General features: G+C 40.3%; 1 protein-coding gene across 1 annotated transcript in view; it reads right to left on the bottom strand.

Moving 5' to 3' along the window:
* TRHDE (thyrotropin releasing hormone degrading enzyme) overlaps positions 1–12,591 on the bottom strand; it is a 211,814-nt gene that overhangs the window by 16,385 nt on the left and 182,838 nt on the right. The window contains exons 13-15 of the mRNA XM_042792960.1: positions 9,396–9,543; positions 6,757–6,854; positions 6,150–6,257 (exon numbers count right to left, since the gene is read on the bottom strand). Coding sequence (XP_042648894.1) covers positions 6,150–6,257; positions 6,757–6,854; positions 9,396–9,543 — 354 coding nt within the window. The remainder of the gene's footprint in view (positions 1–6,149; positions 6,258–6,756; positions 6,855–9,395; positions 9,544–12,591) is intronic.

Below are 12,591 nucleotides of genomic sequence, written 5' to 3' on the forward strand. Positions count from 1 at the left end.
AGGGGTTAACAAGGCTGATTCTTAAGCTCAGGCAGGCATTGTATGGTAATTTTGTTAATTTTTTAGGCTGAACCACAATGCTGTTACATCTAAGGAGTGTGAATAATGTATTTCTTCACACATGAAAGAGCTTCACAGGGATGAGCTCAGTTAAATGAAGGTAGAAGCAAACATCTTAATTTTCAGCTAACAGTAGCTTCTCTTGTACAGCATTCTGCTGTTGACTGCATCCCAGTAACCTTATATTCTCAAACTATCAAGGGAAATTTCAATGTGCTTATATGTTTTCTATTAGGTTTGTATTCTTCTGAACATCAACATGGAAGTTTCAAGGGTTTCCATTGCTCCAATGCAGGAGTAGCATATATCCCAACTTAGCACAGTGAAAACATTTGCCTTCATATCAAGTCAGAACTCAATGCAGTCTTTCAAGCAAAATGTGCTGGAGCCATCAGCAATTTACAAAGAGCAAAATTACTTAAATTCATTGATTAAAAAGACTGTAAAACATACCTTGAAGTCTAATCTCAGATTTTCAGCTGAAAGAAATTATCACTTCTTTTTTAACAATTCCAAGTATTAAAATATGATACCAATTCCTAGACCAGCACAACCAGATGTCTCCTTATAGCCTCTTCTACATGTGATGTCATGTGTCTGGTTTGCTTCTTGTAGAACCAAACTTCTTTTTTAGAGTTATGTTCCTGTGCTGTCTATGTGTGAATGGCGGGGGTTTCTGATAGCAGGGGAGTGGGTTACAGTGTAGGCCCCTGTGAGAAGCTTCTTGAAGCTCCTCTGGCTCCAAGTCACACTCACCTTTGGCCAAGGCCGAACCAATTAGCGATGGTGGCTGCGTCTCTGTGATAACGTATTTAAGAAGGGGAACCTGGGAGAAGGAGTTGGAGACGTGAGAAGGAGTTGCAAGGAGGATATCTATGCAAGCAATGAGGTCAGTGGAAGAAAGAAAGAGGAATAGGGGGAGGTGAGTTGGTGCAGAGACCCTCCCCTGGAGCCCATGGTGAGAGGACAGGGCCATCCCCCCCTGGCACCATAGAGGTCACCAGTAGAGCAGATGCTGACACGCAGCCTGTGGAGAAACCCATGCTGGAGCAGGCAGCCACGCCTGAAGAAGGCCGGGACTCTGAGGGAAGAAGAATCTCCAACTGTTGCAGTTCAGCACTGGGAGGACTGCAACACTGAACACTCTGGGGTGACCCACACCAGAGAACCTGGGGAACCACTGCAGCCTGTGGGAAGGACTCACACTGGAGGAAGGTCACAGAGGACTGTGTCTCCCTTGAGAGGGGAACCAAGTTGGAGCAGAGGAATAATGTGAGAAGCTTTCCCCCGGGGAAGTAAGAAGTGGCAGGACTGACTGCACCATCCATCCCCTGCCCCCTGTGCAGCTGTGGGGGAGGAGGTGGAGAGACTGGGAACAAAGTTGAGCCTGGGAAGAAGGGCCGGGTGGGGGGAAGGTGTTTTCAAGATGTGGTAATGCTTCTCACTGTCCTACTCTATCTGTTAAGTGTTGTTGTTAGTTTCTGAATTAAATTTATGTTCTTTTTTCTTCTACCAAGTCTGTCTTTTGCCTCTGACTGTATTGAGAGAGTCATCCCTCCCTGTTCTTGTTTACCGAGCCTTTTGCTTTAGTTTCTCCTACCCAGCACTGGTGGGGGGAAGGGGGGAAGTGAGTGGCTGCATGATGCTCAGTTGCTCTCTGAGCTCAAGCCACGACAGTTCCTTGTTTTAGCATCACGTTTTGCTTTGCAAAAGTAGTAGTGAGCAATACCACCTAAAGTACTTTGCATACTATGTAATCTTGGTATTTCAGGTACTCAAGCATCCCTCCCTCAGATGAAAGGTCTCATCTTTACGCTGGAGAGCTGTATTATTTCGCTCGGTCATGAAGTAAATCCCAGTGGCTGAGCTTCCACCAGAGGAGGAAAGTGTGCTGCAGTGTCTCAATACTGTCCCAGACATCTCACAGATAGATCATCAGGGTAGTCTTCTGCATGTGGCAGATGCAGGACTGAGGTACTAAACTGAATCTCTACAACAATCTCAGAATTAGTTTAAAAGGGGGTTGAGGACCAGCTTCTCTGCCAGATGTGTTTGAAAAGAAAAGGAGTAGACCTTTTCCTGCTTTAGTGACGCTTTTGAAAGGCACATCTTGCAAGAACCCCTAACTCTATGATTGCCATTTACATACTCTACATACTCATTTGATACAGGTATCTTTCTACCTGTAGTGCTGGTTCCTAAGAGGGTCTAGTCTCTCTTCAATCTGATGTTAAGAGGCTCTTCACTCAGCATAGTGGCTGCCACCAACTTCACTGAGAGGTTCCCAAATCCCCTTGAAGGAAGAGTAACTCCAAGCATCTGATTCTGCCCTGTGAGCCAGGCATCTAAAACAAGCACTGCAACCCCTATGTCACTTTCAAAATTCAAGCCTCCAAGCCTCTCAGCTGACTTCCACTTTTATCTACAGAGGCTTAATGTTGCAGATCACATGTATGGGGTTTTTTACTAATTCCATAAGAAAATCTTCAGGGATACAGTTGGAAATCTAATGGCTTTTTTCAGATGGTGCAGAAACACAGAGAACCTCTGGCTTTGTGCCATGAATGACCATTATTTTACTTGGTGAACAGTAGCAAATTATGTGCACAGTAAAGAACATGTAATTACAAAGTACAAACAGTAACTGATTATTATGATTATTTCAATCCCCTACAGTGAAGAGTAGATGGTAATTAATTTCTGGACCTACCAGACTAAATATAATTACTAAAAACCAGAGCAACTGTAGGCATATGATGGTAAAAGAGAGTCAGATATTACTGTATTTGTTTATTACCCAACACTTTATCCATAATTAAATGCTACAAATGAAACAGAAAAACCATTTCAAAAGAACTTCTAAAAGCCACAGATTAAAAACGTGGTTAAAAAGTTATGAATTTTAGTATTTCTACAGTGCTATTAACTGCATATTCTGTGTTATGCTTATTTGAACTTTAACTGCAGTCACTGCCAGGGAATCAAAAACCTCCTTTACATGATTTACTGTCTGTGCATTTATGTGGTATTTAATACCACATATTAATTTAATACTACCCTAATTCTGTATTGATTAGAATCTTGGCACACAAGCCTAATTCCACAGTCTCATTTTGGGGTCTACTGCTTTGATGAATTTGTTCCTTCCAACATGCACTGCTTATGAATTAGCTCATTGTATGAAACATCTCATCTTCCAGAATAAGGTTTTCAGGAGTGGATGGGTGGAAAGGTTGCAAATTGGACTTTATTTTTACTCTCATAGTCAAACTCAAATTATACCTGTATATAAAAATATCTCTGAGCTCTCTGGAATCCTATTTTCGTGCTCTGGTTATGCAAACCCACCAAGGACCAGGCTTTCTGCAGTGCATCAGTCAATGTCTTTGCTTTGTTTCAGAAGAGGGAAACGCATCTACAAGAACTTTTAGAATAGTTTTCAGCAGATACAACTTTACTCATTGCTGTTAAGGAGTGGAACAGGCAAGGATACATACAGTTTTTGTACCTGTCACCAGCTTTCCCGACCAGGAGTTGTCAGAGAAGTGTGGAGAAAGATGAGCAGCATGAGTTTCCCCTTCTTTGTGAGGAAACAAGCTCTGAGGGATTCCTACAGATTCTGAGGTGGCTGTTTGCTGCAAATTCACAAACAGCTGTCGAGGGCATCAGACTGAGCAAAACACTTGACTGATGAGAAAGAATATAAAATGGCACCTGCTGGATGTGCCCTCTGAATGTATCTTGTACTTATCTGCTTGCCCTTTGCACTTGAGCTAGATACTCTCTCTGAAGTGCTAAAGAGGCAGAAGCATGACTCAAACACCATGTTAATTAAATTCCCATTGTAGAATCATCATAATTTTCTTGGTGGAAAAGCAGGGAAAACAGTCCCTGCTTTATTTTCAAGTTTCAGTCTGAGTTGGTTGAGGTGATATGGGGTACTTCTGATGAAGCAGGGATCTGAACATTCTTGAGAGAACACTGACAGACCCCCACAGATGTTGTTACTGTGCAACACAAGCTGATTTTATGTCTACCGAGCTGCTTTTACTACTAGCCTTTGCAATGTCATTTCAGTCTAAGGAGATAGGAAATGAGTCTGCTCATAAGTTAGTTACATTCAGTATGTGAGACTGCTCTGAGAACAGCAACTGGTAAATTCTGGGGTGGAGAATTGAACAAATCCCATAATCTTAAGAAATAAATAAAAACACGTCTCTGACTTCTTTGCAAGCTGCACCCCTATTTATCAGCTGAGTGTCAATGTGTATTCTGTAATTACATTATTTGTTGCAGCTATTTTTCAAAACTGCAGTTCCTTTAGAGAAATGCACTGCTTTAACTTAGTAGCTATTCTCTTCCTCTGCCCTGCTGTGATGCTTTTATCATAATACTTGTCATATGCTGGCAACCACAATCTTGTGCTCCCATGAATGGCCCCATAGAAAGGCTGAGATGAATCTTTAGATGGCTCCTTAAATCTTAAATGTATTCCTTTCCTCTCTTGCTATTGTTAGTAAAGCATTAAGCTTTTTTTTTTTTTTTTCCTGATGCCTCCTTCTTCAATCCTGTTGGGAGGGATGAAGACACAGGGTAGCAGAAAGCTTTTCAGGGTGACAGCCTTTTAACACTGAATAATCTACTGCTGTGCATGCTAATAGATGGTGCTAGGTTTGATTAACTAATTTTGCAAATGAGTATCTAAGTAAATTGCTTTTGCAGATTGTTTCCAATGATTCTTTCTCTTTAATCTCTTCTTTGAATAGTTTCATAGTGATGCTGCTGATGATAAGAATTCATATAATACCCTAGGGTATATATTTCATAGTAAATATATCTGGTATCATCTTACACATGAAAACCCTCCCCCTCACACACATCTTATTTAAAGGTACATAGTCATAGTTTCAAAATCTTTTTTTTTCAGAAGTTTCAAAGTCATATAGGAATGTAATTTCTATTCATGCTCAGTTCATAGCTGGTTTTAAAAGACACTTAGGTACTTATGTAACTCAGTATGCCTGTAAAGGATTTTCAAAGATTACAAAGACAGCCAGACATATTTTAATTGCAAACAAATACTAAAAAATACTAAAAAATGCTACATGCCTATACGACTGTAGAGATCTGATCTTTTTGGACAGCTAATACAATATTAGGACTAAAAATGTAAGACACTTCCTCTTCTCTTTTGTTACTTGAAAGTAAAATATTTTCCTTTAAACCAAAATATCATGTGATGCACTTGTGCAAATACTTCTACACCCACATTCCACATAATCAGAAAATCCATCATTCTTCCTCAAGAAGTTGTGGGCTTAATCTATATTTTGTACTTATCTCATTGTCCATAGTTCACTACATACTTGAATATTTGTATATTCAGTAATTTACCATTTCTTAGATGCTTTCATTTGAAAGATAAACTTCATACACCATCCATGGCACATGTTCCTTTGCCTCAGCTGAATAAACCTGTGTCTGGACAGCCTAATTTATGTAACTGTTGTCAAACCACTACAGTGCTAAAGCTCAGCACATCAGCTACCATATTATCCCCTCTCTGAAACCTTACATGAGCTTTACCATGTATTCCTGAACGACATTAATTTCCAAGTCTTCACCTCTAAGTACTTCATAACAGTTCCCTCAAAAACACTGTTTCATTTCCTTTCTTACTGCTCAGTCCTTCTGCCTCTAACCTCTCTCACTTCTTTAATCACTTTGCACCTTCTGCTCTCTTGCCCTGACACAGGCTCCGTGTTTGTCTGCCAATGCGGTGTTCACTCATCTTTCTTCCTTTAAACCCCTCCTTAAAACCCATCTTCTCGCCTTCTAGCATATAATTATCTGAAAGCAATTTATCAGGAGTGGGCAGAGGCTACATGGGTGTCCCCTCCACCCACTCATACATACAAAGTCAAATAATTCATTCTGAAGCCCCACAGACATTTTTAAATAGCAGCCAGTGACCTCTGCTTCCTTTCATACCGCTCTGCAGAATGGGGGCGGGCAGGAGAGGAAGAGCATGCCAGCTGTATTGCCTCGGAGTAGGAGACATGGGAAATACACACTTCAGTTCCACTTACCGGTTCCTATTGCTAGAAATCCAATCCGAGATTAACGTTGCAGCCTGCTGGTGACAGTGTTTGTTACCGAAGCTGCAGGCCAACATGATGACTTCCCGACGCAACTCTCTGTCCAAATTAAAGAAAGCAATAAGGCTGTATTAATGAATGCGTTGCAATGTTTAAACAAAGCTACTTCTTATAACAGTGGCAGCAACTCATACTTGGGCAACACATCAAAGATAATCCAGCTATACAAATCTCAGTGTCAATTTAATGCTTACAGCTGCTGCAACAACTGAAGAAAGGCCATGGACCAAAACCAGCCCCCATTTACACTTATGCACTCTTCCTGACCTCTGTGGTCACAGGAGCCTGAGTTCTTAAATATCCAGTTCAGTCAAATATTAAATTAAGTCTTAGCAAATCATGGTCTCCAAACTCAGGAAAGAGAAATTCATCTCTCAGCATCTTGCTGCCTTCCCTCTCATCCAGAAATTAAAAACAGAAGGATGACAGAGCTTGGAAAGTATGACATGCTGAAGATGACACCAAATTTTAGGAGAGTGCGTTATTACAACTAAATCCCACAAACAAACAATAAAAAAAAAAAGAAATATAACAGTACTCATGTTGGTATGATGCTTGAACAAGTGATTTGTTTAAATTATTTGTTGGCCATCCAAGCTTGATATACATTGATGCAACTTGTCTTAAAATATACTCCTGAGGGGGAAAAGAAAAAATGTATTTAATGTCAACAATTATTTTTTATTTGAAATTGAAATACTACTGATTATTGAGGTTTTGTGTCTCTTTTTACTCTCAAGTAATGCCCAACTTTCCTAAGATTTTGATTTGCATTTAGCAAAGCAACATGTCCACTTATAATCCTCCACTGCTACAGTGAGAAGTAATCTATAGAACAGCTATTTGATAAGACAATTTATTGTTATAAACCCCATCCATTTACAAAGTCTCTTACATGCTATTTTGAACTCATAATACACGGCTGAAAAATTGCAAGAGCCTCAACAGCTTAATTTCTACTCTATGGCCAATCTTGACTACACCATGCATTTTCGATTTTAAAAGAATACTGTCTTAATATCCATACCATGCCAAAAAACCATTACGCAAGTACAGGCAATTGACTTCAGAATACAGAATAATGTGACTGCAAATAAGTGTAAATTGGTACATTTAATGACACTATGCTTTAAGTTTCTTGGTGTGCTTAAAGAACAAAACAAGCCCAAGATCTACTTTAGTTGCTTCTACTTTTTACACAGGAGACATATTTACAAATTTTGACCAGTTGTGAAGAAAACCACTATCATTGTATTCAGCATAATCTTTTTCTAGTGGAATTCACCAATTTTTAAAGAAAGAACTGAGATATAAAGAAATGCACAGGACAGCATCTATTTTATTATTGTGGATTCACAGGCATGTATATATGATGTCAACACAAAAGGAGATTCATAGTGCAGCTTTCTCTAGCAGATACGTTATTCTGTGACTAAAAAGGCTTTTTATTTCCTCTGCTATCACCTCTGCTTTCAAAGCTCTCAACAGTAGTGATAAAACACAACCCAGCCATGAATTTTACTGGTTTTATTTATTAAAATTGTGTTTTCTTTGCACAGCCATGTTTAAAAGTGAAATAGCCATGGCAGAACTTTTCTGTGTAGTTAACAACAGACTAAACATGGAAATTATTTCAACATCATTTTATATTATGGCTCTGGTTTGCATGTAGGCCTACGTTGTAGGTTCATAAAGAATTTCAATGTGTCTTTATTAATCTGTAGTGTATGTTCCGCAAAAATAATTTTCCCTGTCAGCAGGTATTTCTGTGTAAGTGTGTGTGTATATATATGTATGTACTTCTATATACATACATATATACAACCACCTCTAGATTCCTGCTCTCTGAGCATGTGTGTCTGTGGACACACACACAAAAGCAACTATATGCTTATGAAGAAAAAAACACCTTTAAGCATTTCAGGCTTCATTTGAAGACTCTACAAAATTACATAGAATTATAGTATGTTGATTGCTTAAAATACATAGACTACATAAAATTCATAGTGAATAAAAAAACCTAAGAGTTCATAATTGTCACTGGCTGCAATCAAATCCTGTGTACTTCATAAAATATGCTTCAGTATAGCTACTTTTTTTTTATTTCAGGAAAAATGTTAAAATCTTTGTCATGTCTATCTTAATTATCTACTGCTAGCTGTTACTGCTGTCTCTTTGGACCCAATTATGAATGGGGTTTTGATTCAATGGTGATCTAATCCTTGTTAATTAAGGTAACTGCATTGAATTCACCATGGCTTTTTGGATGAAATAATGACTACAGATATTTACTTCAGCTGCATGTGTCCTGTTCAGTTGTGCCTGCATTTGGTGTCCTTGCTGAGCTTGGGCATCAATATAAATATTGCCATGGGGCTCCTCAGAAGAGAAAATCTGGAAATAGACTACTTTGGCTCTTTTAAGTGAAATATTTTATTTGTCATAATATTTTATAGGAGGGATAATTACCTTTCCTTCCACTAATCATATATGCCTCAAACAACAGTTGTCACTGTTCAAATGCAAATGAACCAAAGCTTGACAATTGCTATGCTTAAATAAAGAATAATTAGGAAGAAAGCTAATATCCCTAGGTCATCAACAGTATCTGACTGGGGAATAGTTCAACTCTTGGCAACGAAAGGAGAGAGAGTGCTAGAAAGAAAGAAAGGGAAGAGGAAAGGAAAGAAGGAAGGGAAAGGGAAAGGGAAAGGGAAAGGGAAAGGGAAAGGGAAAGGGAAAGGGAAAGGGAAAGGGAAAGGGAAAGGGAAAGGGAAAGGGAAAGGGAAAGGGAAAGGGAAAGGGAAAGGGAAAGGGAAAGGGAAAGGGAAAGGGAAAGGGAAAGGGAAAGGGAAAGGGAAAGGGAAAGGGAAAGGGAAAGGGAAAGGGAAAGGGAAAGGGAAAGGGAAAGGGAAAGGGAAAGGGAAAGGGAAAGGGAAAGGGAAAGGGAAAGGGAAAGGGAAAGGGAAAGGGAAAGGGAAAGGAAAGGAAAGGAAAGGAAAGGAAAGGAAAGGAAAGGAAAGGAAAGGAAAGGAAAGGAAAGGAAAGGAAAGGAAAGGAAAGGAAAGGAAAGGAAAGGAAAGGAAAGGAAAGGAAAGGAAAGGAAAGGAAAGGAAAGGAAAGGAAAGGAAAGGAAAGGAAAGGAAAGGAAAGGCTGGGGAAGACTGTCTCTCTTACATTGAAGATGTTGTAGTTTTCTGTGCGGTCCAGCAATTTATCTAGAGGATAAAGAGCTCGGCTGGCAGCATGCCAAGGCAGAAAATCCTTCTCCTCTGAAAGGTATCTGATAATCTCCAAAGGAATATACTGAGGCAAATAACCAGCTCTGCACAATAAAAGAAGTTAGCATTAAATTGGTTTTGCGGAAGATACATGATGAGGCAAAAATTACTTATGTTTTTTCCAAATGAAATTAAAAGGCAGAAAAACATAATAAACTCATTACGCTACAATGACATAAAAGTCAACTTTACAAAAAACAGTAACTCACAGACACATGTGCAAGCATATTTACTGGATGAAGGAAGGCATGAACACACATGAAAGGAAACTAGACAAGCTATGCCTATTTAATATAGATTCCTGTGTCTATAAAAGACATGAAGAAATAAGTAACTGACTTTAAGCAAAAAAAAAAAAACATAGGAAGGTGTTGCTTTGCTGATTTGCAAGATAGAAAGCTGTCTGCATAAAATCAACAACGCAAAGCATTTTGATTCAAAGAACATTACTACTGGCCATGGGCAATTGGGAAGAAGCATCTTTAATTTCACAGTTACGCTCCCTATGCTTTTCTCTCTCCTTTAGAGCTGCCTTGTCTTCTATCTACCTTATGCCACTTTCTAATAACTTATTAAACTGAAGTGACATCCAGTGACAACACTTTGGTTAAGGATGTTCCAGCACTTTCCACATTAACTGCTTTTTTCAGGTGTTTATAAATCAATCAGCTAGAATTTTGTCCCACTCTTTTAAAGTTTTAAAAGGCCTGTCCCTGCAAGGGGAAGAGTTTAGGGGAGTCTGAGGAAGGCTTTTTAAATTAAGCACTTTACAAGTAAAGTGCAATACAAACATAAGCATTTGAGGCTGCTTTTTAAAACCGAGTATGGGAAACATCAAGCTTTATGATTTGCTTTCATTTTCTTTTTCAGAACAGCATTTTTTTCTTAACTATCCAGACTGCAGAAACAAAGTGTAACCCTGTGGGTGTATGTCCTGTGTTTGAGTGAGTGGTGGAGTTTTTTTGGTGGCAGGGGAGGGGGCTATAGGGGCGGCCCCCTGTGAGAAGCTTCCCCAGCTCCAAGCCAGCTCCACTTCTGTTTGGAAAACTGAGCCAATCGGCTGCGCCTCTGCGATAACGTATTTAAGAAGGGACGTGGTGACGAGCAGTGGGACTTGTGAGGAGGAGTTGCTGCAGCTGCGTGAACACCAAGGTCAGTGGAGGAATGGAGGAAGACAGGAGGGGGGAGGTGTGCCGGAGCAGAGACCCCCCTGTATCCTGTGGTGAGACGGCAGGGCGGCCCCCCCTGCCACCCATGAAGATCTACGGTAGAGCAGACATTGATTTACGGCCTGTGGCTTCCACCTGAATGATCAAGGTTCTGTGCCCGAAGAAGGATGGGGTCTTGTGGGAAAAGGCAGCCCCGCTGCTGTAATTCAGCGCTGGGAGATTGCAGCATGTGGGGGTGTCCCACGCCGGAGCAGCTCAGGAAGGGCTGCAGCCGTGGGAGGGAATCCAATCGGAGAAAGTTAGTGACCCATGACAGAGCAGTGTGGGGAACGCTGTGGCCTGTGGGAGGAACTCATGTTGGAGAAAGTTTGTGGAGGACTGTCTCCTGTGAGAGGGGGACCACGATGGAGCAGGAGGAACAAGTTTCAGACACTCCCCTCACCAAAGATGAAGGAAGTGGCAGCGCTGACTGCACCCCCCATTCCCTGCCCCTGCGCCACTGGGGGAGGAGGTAGAGATATCGGGAGCAGAGCTGAGCCCAGGAAGAAGGGAGGGGTGGGGGGAAGGTGTTCTCAAGATGTGGCAATTCTTCTCACTGTCCTACTCCTTTATGTGTTGTTAGTGTCTGTAATAAATGTATGTTCTTTTTTAATTCCCCTAACGAGTCTGCCTTTTGCTCGTGATCATAAAGGGAGATTTTTCCCCATCCCAGTCCTATCTCGAACCCCAAGCCTGGCTCTCTGTCCCTTCTCATTGCTGGAAGAGAAGGGAGAGAGAGAGCCGGTGCGTGGTGGTTGGCTGCCGACCAGGCCCAAACCACGACAGTGTGAACTTTCCAGAAACACACAGGTCTATTCTTCTGATGCATGTGTTTAAATCCCGAAAGAGTTCTCTACCTGCCTAGAGAGGAGATAATGATTCTGTTTTCATTAAACACTTAAAGTCAGCAAGTTGGATTCCACAAGCTTCAATTTAACACAGGCTACAGTATGATATATCTTCATAGACTATTTTTTTCCCTTGTTGATTGCAAATGTTCCCCTTAATTTCCATCACTGTCTGGGGAAGAGATGCATGCATATAGCAAAGAAAATTACACAGATTATTATAGAAATGAACCCATACGTACATGTTGATATACATTTTTACCTCAGTTGTAACAGCATATAAAAACTACTTTGCTGAAATATGTGGAATGGATTTTTTTTTTTTTTTTTGTTATGGTCCAAAGCCATAGTTTCCTTGCAAGGTGCACCACATCCATGTAAGCTATTGTTTTTCACACTCTCTATTGGAAGAACTACTGATGTTCCCTTCATGTTCTCAGGAAAGAGGTGAGTTCATGCAACAGCTTTCAAAAGTATCTATAACATATCCTTATGATGACTCATTCTCCAGTCCATTTCATGTTATCTTTCTCCATATTTTGTCAGCAAGGCTCTGTTCTCAACTCCAGTTACAGTACATAAGCAAGCAAGCAAAACAAGATCACATGGGGAGTTCACTGTGTCACTCAGGAACTGAGCAGATATACAATGAGAATGGTGGAGCTCTTAGAGTGGGTAGTGGACAGAGTTCAGTGCAACTGAAGACAGAGAAAGTTACTCCATTTTATAGGTGTTTCTTATTTCTGAAGCAGCAGAATACCATTAAGATGACTTCTAGGTCTTAATATTTTGTAAAGATGTGTAGCCATAATTAATGGAGCCAGAAGCAAGCTGGATTGACTGCAGTTAAAAATCTCGGAGATAATGTTGGCAAAGAGGTAAACTAACCTGAAGTTGCATATATGTAATTAGTTCCTAATGGGATTTGTAATTATTGTTATTGATAATTTGACTGACATGAAGAAGTGTGGAGTAAGGAACACGAAGAATAGCTCTAGGAAACATGCTGCTTAAGGAACTAACAGATGAATGTTTG

This window comes from Tyto alba, unplaced genomic scaffold (assembly GCF_018691265.1).
Source record: "Tyto alba isolate M040663 unplaced genomic scaffold, T.alba_DEE_v4.0 Super-Scaffold_2, whole genome shotgun sequence".
Taxonomy (NCBI): domain Eukaryota; kingdom Metazoa; phylum Chordata; class Aves; order Strigiformes; family Tytonidae; genus Tyto; species Tyto alba.